The 10,065-nt window shown below is 39.2% G+C and overlaps 1 protein-coding gene across 1 annotated transcript; it reads left to right on the forward strand.

Annotated features, from left to right (window-relative positions):
• The first annotated feature begins 234 nt into the window (after window positions 1–234).
• On the forward strand, window positions 235–7,336 carry LOC110981749 (lutropin-choriogonadotropic hormone receptor-like). The gene is made up of 10 exons (XM_087146861.1): window positions 235–280; window positions 2,127–2,531; window positions 2,656–2,775; window positions 2,946–3,017; window positions 3,713–3,869; window positions 4,240–4,320; window positions 4,407–4,481; window positions 4,670–4,741; window positions 5,381–5,467; window positions 5,760–7,336. Exons 1-10 carry the CDS (start codon window positions 235–237, stop codon window positions 6,925–6,927), a joined length of 2,283 nt encoding a protein of 760 aa, XP_087002987.1. The 3' UTR covers window positions 6,928–7,336.
• Window positions 7,337–10,065: the final 2,729 nt, after the last annotated feature.

Raw genomic sequence — 10,065 nt, forward strand, 5'->3', positions numbered from 1 at the left:
GCATGAGTGTCAAGGGCTGACGCGACAGTGGATATTGCTACATTACGGTCCGTTGAGTTCGTGATGAGCGAGGAGTTTACACTCCAGACCTAAACAGGGGTATTCAATCGCTCCTTTTGTTGGTAACTGCTGCGCTAATTCCTGGCTGTCTATCACACTAATCTTTTATTACGCTTTGACAGTTAATCCGCTGTTCTCACACCTTCCACGGTGGGAAGCTGGACCGGTGCCGTAATGAATAACAATAGGACCATCAGCTACCAAGATGTTGACCTGAAAAGTAAGTAGCATTGGGTGTGTCTCGGTTTGTGTAACATAGTGTTCAACATGTGTTGATTAAATCTACCTGCAGATGATCGGTAATATACTCCAGTTCCATTTGAAGTTGATTTTGCTATAGCCCAACATTTTCGATGCTTTAAAACGTTTGAATGTGGATGGCATTGGACGACCACGGTGGTGTTTATGAAGTCTTATTACCAAATAAAAAGATTCAAAAGTCAAAATTTGTTTTTTTTTTTATTTTCCCTATCAAGTTGGCACAACTGCTGTCATGTTGATGGGAAGACATCTTTCATTAAAGTTCTTTCTGTTCTTCGCATTGGCAAACCCATGTCTTGGTAAGTTGTTGGGTTCATGGAAATATCATATGAAACGACGTCAGAATTAAGTTTGGGTTTACTTGGCGTTAAGTAAGATACAACCGTAGAGTTTCATTGGGGTTCATCGTCAATGGTAAATGAACAATTCTGCTAAGTATGGAATGTAATGTATTGCCATGATGAGTTTAGAAACTTGAACCTTTCACTGGAATTAAATCTTCAGCATGCAATTCTTGAATTGAATGTCAAGGCCTGTAGGCCTTTTAAAATCTTGTACACATATCCATGTCGCGGAAAGGTATTTCTGTGAATAAACGGGCTTCGTTTTTAGTAATAACGACGGACCTATTTTCTGGTTTGAGTATTGGAGAGATATTGAAAACACCAACAGAATGTCAGAGGTTGAAATAGATGACAACTTTAGGTACACAATGCCTCGTATGGACTGAAGTGAATCAAGCGTTAGACTATTCAAAAGAACGTTGTTCTTTGCTTTTCAAGGATATTCTTTTTTTTTCCTTTTATGTAGAAGCGTTTCTGGACCAGCTTTGGAAATCGCATGACTTATTTTATCAGACGAGCAATAACATGTAGATGTATTTCTTTCGAAGTATTTGCCTAGGAGGGAGAATGTGCACGTCTTTCTCCATCGTTGTCACTGTCAACTGAGCTTGCCTTTCAGCTAATCATTCTACGGTTTAAATTATCTATTTCTTCTGCGTTAAGTAAACTTTTGTTCATCGGAAATAAACAGAAACGGAGAGTTAGTACATATCAAATAAGCTGAAATGGAGATTTATGACAAACTTGTTTATTTGAGGCCAGAAGGAATTCTCCATCTGAACTCTCCAGTATTTATCAGTTTAATTTCACATTAAACACAATAATTTAATAGACTAAACTATTATGACCACTTAGAGTTTGTTAATTGCAGTTTTTTTTAGGTGTTGTGCTTAAAATTTGCTTTTGCTTTTTTTTTCTTACATCGTTCATTTAATTGTACTCCGACTAAATAACTTGTCAATTCTTGGAGAACCTCAATGGCCACCATTGGCAGTTTGTAACTTAGCAGGCATGCCCAATTAAGAGAGGTAAGAAAATAATGGTTTGCCTATGTACAAAACCTCATTGCATCGCAGTTGTCAAGAATTAGTTAATTTTTGATGGCCTTAGATGTTGGGACAGATCGGGGGAGAGGTTGCAGAGGAGGATAGGGAGGAAGCAAATATGATGCTACAATATCCCCCGTTTGAAATCATTTTTCAAAAAAAAAAAACCGCCAATGGCTGAAGTCATTTGCCAACAAGACATATCAAAAAACGATACCGATCTATATGGAAAGAACAAATGCCGAAACTTCAAAGTATGTCGTGTTGAGAATGTGTTATGAATGTGTTATTCCAATCGCTGTAAGTTGAGATCCACCATTCATTTTTGCAAGTGTACATGTAAAGCCTCTTCATGTGCGGCTCCTTTCAACATAAACGACACTCTCTTTTTACTTTTCGCTGTCCTAACCTGCAGCTCAAATAGCAGATGGTATTCACATTATAACACTGACTGAGAAAGCCCCAAAGTGGTCTTTCAAGTCGCCTGATTTCGACCTCGGCTTGTATCCCAACAACTTCCTGGCCGTCTGGCTCATCAGTGTAGATGAAGGATCCAAGGTGATTTTTGACTTCGACGCGTTGGAGATTGAAAAACGTGACTTACTGGAAATCGGCAATGGCAAGGATGCCTCTAACTTGGCCCCATTAGGCACCAACGTCATCACTCGCTTGACTGGCAACTTAACCGCCGGAGGTGCACGCTTGATAGCCAAGGGTAACGATGCCTGGTTGAAGTTTCGGAGCTTCAAAGTTACAGCCTGTCGTGGGTTTTCAGTGACGGTGAGACAAGAAACACCATCAGGAAGGATGGGAGAAGAAGGTGAGTACGTACTGAAGCACCCTTGGTTGTCAAGTAAATGAGGACTCAAATTAAATGTTTTTGAAAGTAAACCCTTTCTGTTGACTGAAGATTAAATGTTTATAAACTTCCTGTTCATTTGTAGGACTTTGCAATCAAAATGATTTTCGGTGTGCAGGGCGAGAGGAGGGAACAATTTGCCTGGGCAGCGAGTCAGTTTGTGATGGTTTTGAGCAGTGTAAGGACAAATCGGATGAGACGCATTGTGGTAAATAATGCTGTTACATGAATTTTGGTATTGCACATTTTCATTATTCCCAGCTGGGTACTTTTTAGTTTTGCTATTTCACATATTGTATGAAATCCCTCGCAGTTTTTTCTTGAAAAAACTTTCGCTTTGTGTTCTCCAAAGTGTACGTTTATTTTGCTTTGCAGGCTCCTCACAACAAGTCAAATTTGATATCTCTGCATGCAAGAAATGTCCTGATAATCAGCAATACGACAATGGTAAGAGCTGCTGCAGTTTAATCGATGTTATATCTCTTCTCTGTAGCAGAATATCCTGGTAAAGATTTATGCATTTAGGAATCTATGAACTAATATAGTGTCTACAAATTATCATTCTTATCCAGCGATCGACAGGTTGAAATACACTCATAGTAAGGCAGATTGAAAACAAACTATTGAGTCTCTAGGCTATCTCTAAGACCTTTCCAGGCTTTCTCTAAGTACTCTCCAGGCTTTCTCTAAGTCCTCGGCTATCTTCAGGCTAAGACCTTTCAAGGCTTTCTGTAAGACTACTCTCGGCTATCCTTAAGACCTTTCCGGGCTTTCTATAAGACTTCTCCAAGACACTCTGTATAAGACCGGTTCAGGCCATTTCTAAGACCTCTCAAGGGCTTCAGTAAAACCTCTTTGGGCTATCTCTAAGACCTCTCTAAGATATCTCTAAAACCTCTTTATGCTATCTCTAAGGCCATTCTCGACTATCTCTGACACCTGGGCCTCGAGGCTATCTCTATTACAAATATTTCCTTTTTGGCCTGTCCATCTAGAAAGATAAGCCTAAGGTTGTCCGCGAGTCTTAACATCTGACTCAAAATGTCTTTAGGCCTAATGAGTTTTCAGGTCCACAAAGTCCATTCCAGAGCACAGAGTGAATAAAAGGTCAGAGTAATCCTTTGTCTGTGTATTTCCATCAGAACGTGAGACTTGTCCAGCGACCCTCTCCGACAAGATAAGTTGCACCAATCCAAGTCTGTTGTGCGGTTGCGCAGTCAGAGGTCAAGATCTCTCAGTGCTGTGTGTTGGATGGTATCCTGCCATGCTGTTGACTGTACCCGATACAACACACACTCTGTACGTCAATTCCAACAACTTATGTTCTTTGATATTAATATCTTCATCTTGAAGGATTTTACTACTTCGACTGTGTGATCAACCTTAACGTTTCCTAATAAAATCGCCAGTTCAGGCCAAGCCTTACTGTAATATGAGAAACAACGTTATTCAATACCTACGACACATTTCATACCCAATGAAGTAGGCTGAGATGTGGCTATTAGTGATCGTAACTTTGGAGTAGTGATAGTTCTGAAGCGAATGAACAGAAATTTTTAACTTCGATAAAGGAATATAAATACATTTTGGGTTATTCCTAAAGAAATTATATCAGCTTAAGAAGTGATTTAAATTTTTTCTTTAATTCATCTGAATCGTTTTTCTGCAGGTATCTTGCCGGGGTAAATTTCAACAATCTCAAGGATGGTTCATTCAAAATGGTTCCAAACCTTAGAGATCTGAAGATTTTGTGAGTATTTGCATTTTGAACGTTCAGTCTGTGCCAAAATTATCTGGAAATCGAAGGTTAACAAGTTATCCTCAATCAATTTTCAGGGTTATTCAGGCGACCAGCGATGAAACGGATTTAAAGAAAAACACTTTTGATGGCTTCGCTAATTTGTCCTCCCTGTAAGTAAAAACTGTCAAGCTTCCAATATTGGTTCATGTAGACCTGTGCTTGACTACAAGTCTTTAAAAGATTTTGAAATCTAGAGCTTGTGCGTGTCACACATTTATCCGTATATTTGTAGACCAGAGATGGCCATTTACCAGACTTATTTGTGAAGGCTAGCTTGTTTTCATTTTTGGGTCTCCAGGGTAATATTTGATATTAATCTGAGAAAAATCGACTCTGGAGCGTTTGCCGGACTCGATCATTTGGACACAATGTAAGTAGATTGTGTAAGACGTCATTTTATTGAAGATGTGACATGATTTGGCGAGCTGGTTAATTCGGTAAACTGCCATGATTTTCTTTTATTTTGCAAAACGGAGGAAAAAATTACACTAGACCTTTAATTTCGGCGTTTGATGTAAGGATCAGGGGTGTGTACATAAGACAGAAATAGGCTTAATATTAGAGAGAGTAACGACAGCTTGAGATTTTGAGAAACAGAATGAACATTATGAGTAAACCTGCCAGTCTGTTTCCAGCAACGGTGACATTATGTCGCAACTCTGACATTGGACAGAGCCGTTTATAGAGAGAGTTGCGACATGAGCGTGTCAATTGTGGGAACCAAAATGGCGCACATGGAGCACTCAGTAGCTGCATGTTGTACTACACAATGAACAGCCATTTTGGTTCCAAAGTCTGAAGTTGGCGCTATTCTCTCTTTGTACAGCTCTGACATTAGTTGAACAACCGCACCCATATAGGCTAGTGTCCATTTCTCAATTCCCCACTTTTTGAATTTCCACTGCAAGGCAATTTTTATTTAAAATTCAATTCATCCTTCATGTTCCAGTTCCCTGCCAGAGATTAACCTAAATGGACAACAACTTTTAATTATCTCTTCTTATCTCAGGGTACTTTTCGAAAATGATGCTAGTCCTAAACTGCCTGTAATTGAAGACGGGGCTTTTGATGACATCGCTGACAAGTTGACATTTCTGTGAGTGATCATTTCACCATTTTTATCTAGCGGTATATTGTGTACAATACTTCTAATTACAAACGTTTAGCTCAATATTGCCCGACCCATTCCCTCATTTTGTGGCTGTTGAGACACTTTGATTTAGTATTTGGTCCTCAAACCCATAGATGCTTCCTCTTATAAACACAACTGGAATCTTTTTTTATCACCTAAAATGAGGGCGCTCCCGCAAAAAATGTTTGCACCTGCCCCCAAATAATTTGTTGCTGGATCTGTACTAACACGAGTGGTTTGTTCTTTTCTGCCTCAGGTACGTGAATGACTATCGGTTTTGCTGTTTCTTCGGTGCAACTATTCAAGAAAATTGCCGTGAGTGGTTTGATGTTCCCGAGTTGTTTAGCTGCAGCCAGCTCGTACCTAACTACGTCTTGAAAGTCTTCATGTGGATCTTAGGTGTCAGTGCAGTAGTTGGCAATATCCTTGTCATGGTTTGGAGGTGTCGTGAAAAGGTAGCAAGCCGTGCTAGTTTAATGATAAATTCTTTTCTAGTGTTCAATTTGGCAGCTGCCGATGCACTGATGGGGCTGTACATGTTGATTATAGCGGGAGCTGATGCATTTTATGGTTCTCGTTATTTTGAGGTGTCGGGGGAGTGGCGGGCCAGTGCTGCTTGCAAAGTGGCTGGTTTCATTTCCATGATAGCCAATGAGACATCAGTGTTCTTCCTTGTCTTCATCAGCATCGCTCGATTCATGTTTGTCGTTTTCCCGTTTGTCAGTAATCGCCATCTCAGCCTTAAGGCTGTTAAGGTTGCTGGTTGCATCATTTGGCTATTAACGGTCATAATTGCCGTGGTATCCACTGTATTGTCTTTGGATGAGGAGTCTAGCGCCTACGGTCTCTCTGATGTCTGCATCGGTTTGCCTCTGACGACTAAAGTGACTGGTTTTGAGATAAAACAACAACGTATTGACGTTGGTGGAATTGGTGAGGTGACATACAGCAGACCAGTTCCTACCAGCACATCCGCTACCTGGGTGTTTTCCATCGTCTTATTTCTAGGTGTCAACCTCTTCTGTTTCTGCGTCATCCTTGCCTGTTACATCTCCATCTTCGTCAAGGTAAAAGTGGCATCCAGTCGAGTGCGCAGCCGCAAAGCACGGGATGAGAGCGAGGTTCGTATGGCAGTCAAGATGGCGGCGATTGTCTTGACTGATTTCTTGTGTTGGATCCCTGTCATTATCATGGGTATTCTCTTCCAAGCCGGTGTTGTGAAGAATAACCCTGAAATCTTTGTCTGGAGCGTTGTTTTCATTCTTCCAATCAATTCCTCCATCAATCCATACCTCTATACATTCCTGGATATTTGTATCAAGCAAAATCGAGAGCAGAAAGTATCAAAGACCGCCAAGAAGGAAGAAATAGAAGCAAAGATTTGCCCTCAAATAAAACAACCTCAACCACAAATGAATGACTAAATATATGGAAAATTTATATCTGGAAAAGAGAACGCCAGATATGAAATTATTTTTTGTTTGAAATAGGACAGCATTTATGACACCATCTCATATAAAATGTATTTGTGGGTTTTTTTAGCTTCTATCCCATAAAATTTCCCTCAAACTTTTTGATTGTATGATTAATTGCTTTTAGGGAGGTAACAGTTCCAACACAACAAAAAGATGCTTTTCGAGTTAAAATGTACCAAGTAATAACTGTTTTATTTCAAACCTAATCAGTTGCGCATGGGAAATCGTTATGTCAGAACCGCACCAAACGCTTGGTTAAAGTAAACCTTTGAAGTTTTCGTGAGCTGCCTTCAAAACAGGAAGACATAAGAATAGAATATTATTTCACAGCGCATTTTTCAAATCTACGCTTGCATATAAATATCGCTCTTACTACAAGATTATGGAAAGAATTTACCCTCTTGATTTTAACCTTTAAAATATATCTGATACACAGGAAATGATCCTTATAAGCAAGATGTAAATGTTAGATATTCCACTTAGAGGATTAATATGAAATAGCGTTTGTACAAATTTTATTAGCACATTATCATATCGGAACAAAACCTTACGAAACGTAGGTCTGCTGTCAATTTATTTTTTTTCGTATTGAAGTCAGTCTTGGAAAATGCAATTAAGCATGAAAAGGTATGCAGGGCTGGCTGTAATAACATCTCAGAAGAGATGTATTATGGGTTGCTGTATCTGCAAATTAGTTAAAGTTAAGTTCCATTAAACTAAACCATGGAACGTACTTAAATTTTTATTCAGTTCTGAACAAAATTTAAATTACACGTTACGATGTACAATTTTATACATTTTGTTAACGGTTTTTACGAAAAAAGAAAATGGAAAAGATTATGTAATAGCTTTAATCTGTGTTACCGATAGGAACGATTTATGCCAAGTTTTCAAAAATCAGTTTGATTTAGAGAAGCATTCTAATCCATAAATAAGCGAGAGCAGAAATCATCACACAGGACAAAGGTGGAAAACAAATCAAATTGAAACAATCTCATCTAAGCAAACAATCTGTACAAGAGAATCAGGAAATGCGTTTAATTCATCCCAGCATGCATCTCAGCCAGTTTGAAGACTTCAATAATAAATAATAACGACTTATAATGCGCACATATCTGAGATTCGGATCAATGTCTCTTATCTTTTATCCCTGCCCATGAATAGGCCCATACTTAATTCTGAAAAAAAAGCATTTCATCTCCCTGGGGAGTATGAAGCTGAGTGCTGCCTTTCCCGGCGAAGATAAAAACCCAAACCAAACCCAAACCCATCTCTGTCCTCACAGGTACCCATTTATACTTCCTGGTGGAGAAGAGGCAAGTCGCATTTGTCCAAGGTCCCAATCGACATATAACAAACTGATGGATTCAAAACCCCGACCCTGTGTTTGTGAGTCACACACCCTAGCCACTAGGCTTCTTCCTGATTGTGTCCAATGAATGGAGCTTTTATGGCAGAAGCCGGAGACGGTTCATGGCATTGTTTTAAACAAAAGTAGAAAACTCAGGTCATTGTCCAAAAGTATGATCTTGAATACTGTAAATATCATTAACATTGAAATGCTTTGAACACGTTTTGTGGAATGTGATTAGAAACTGAATGTAGTTTGTTAGGGGGCTGGAATAAATACGAATGAATAATCAATACGTTGAGCCGTCAGCTTTGTATACCAAGGACTTGAGGGAAACATTTGTCAATATTTTAGAATGGCAAATATTTGGTCAAGGTGCTGTACGCAGTTATTTGCTCGCTTAAGAACTTAGCACTTATCCAAAGTAGTTTTCATAGTAGACTTTGTCCGAAAATATCCGAGATAGTGTACCTGGAGAAGGGGGTAGTGTCAAGGGGGAAACTGCCCCCAAGGTAGTCTTCCCCTCCAAAGAGCCTGGCTTGGTCCACTATTAACCGGTACTCCAAAACCTATCTCTATATTTATACGAATAGTTTAGCACATACATCGCGAAAAAATATGTGTTGATGTAGGTATATATCAAAAACATTTGACATAATATGAGAAAATTGATAGTCACATCAAAAGAAATACTTGTATTGTGAGACAAATGTCGCTAGTTAGATACAATATCTCATTCAATATTTTTGGCTGTCCCTAGTTAAATCATTGTATTAGATCGAGGCTTACTAATTGCTAATTGTACTCGTTTTAAATGGTTTAGTGGTTCCATCCTTAATTCAGTGTTTTTACTTAGTACTGAAATGAAGATTATAATTGATGGAAGGAAACTTTAATAAATATTAAACGCTTTTTATAGCATTTACGCAAAAAGACACGTATTTATTTATAGCTGAAGTCTGATGGTTTGGTCCTTGTGCATCGTTAATATGGTTTGTTTAATTTTAGGTTCTTGACAAATGTTTTGCTCTAACAACACTTGTCATGTACACAAATAACTATATTGTAAATATCTCTGTGCGTATGCAACTGATGTTTCAACTTTGCATAGCTTAGGCACAAAGATACCAACGAATTCATCGCCTTTTAAGTGGAACATCCTTGTTCTGATCGACGTTTTGGGGATCATTTTGGTTTAGAGGCGATGTAGTCGAAATTTATACACCCATCAAGCGCCATCATGGAGACCCACGATACGACAACAGTGTGACAAGCTTTATATCAACGGAATCTCCCACTGTCCAAAATAAAAAAAATCCTCTTGCATTTTGGTGGTTGTGGCATGAATAGTGCGAGGCGGAAATGCCATGGAAATATCTTAGCGTAGAAGTTAAAATAACCAATAACCAATGCTATTCCTGACCTTTTCCTGACCTTGTCTGTCAGGTGGGACGGCTGATTTGTCACGTGATGACAAATTAGAAGGAACGATATTTGTCACCCACTCATAAGCAGTCCACTAGCACGTATCAGATGATGTGGTCCGAGTGTGATCAGCAGTCTACTAGCACGTATCAGATGATGTGGTCGGAGTGTGATCAGCAGTCCACTAGCACGTATCAGATGATGTGGTCGGAGTGTGATCAGCAGTCCACCAGCACGTATCAGATGATGTGGTCCGAGTGTGATCAGCAGTCCACTAGCACGTATCAGATGATGTGGTCGGAGTCTGCAGC

This window comes from Acanthaster planci, linkage group LG15 (genome assembly GCF_054643075.1).
Source record: "Acanthaster planci isolate LZ-2023a linkage group LG15, COTS_SCS, whole genome shotgun sequence".
NCBI lineage: Eukaryota > Metazoa > Echinodermata > Asteroidea > Valvatida > Acanthasteridae > Acanthaster > Acanthaster planci.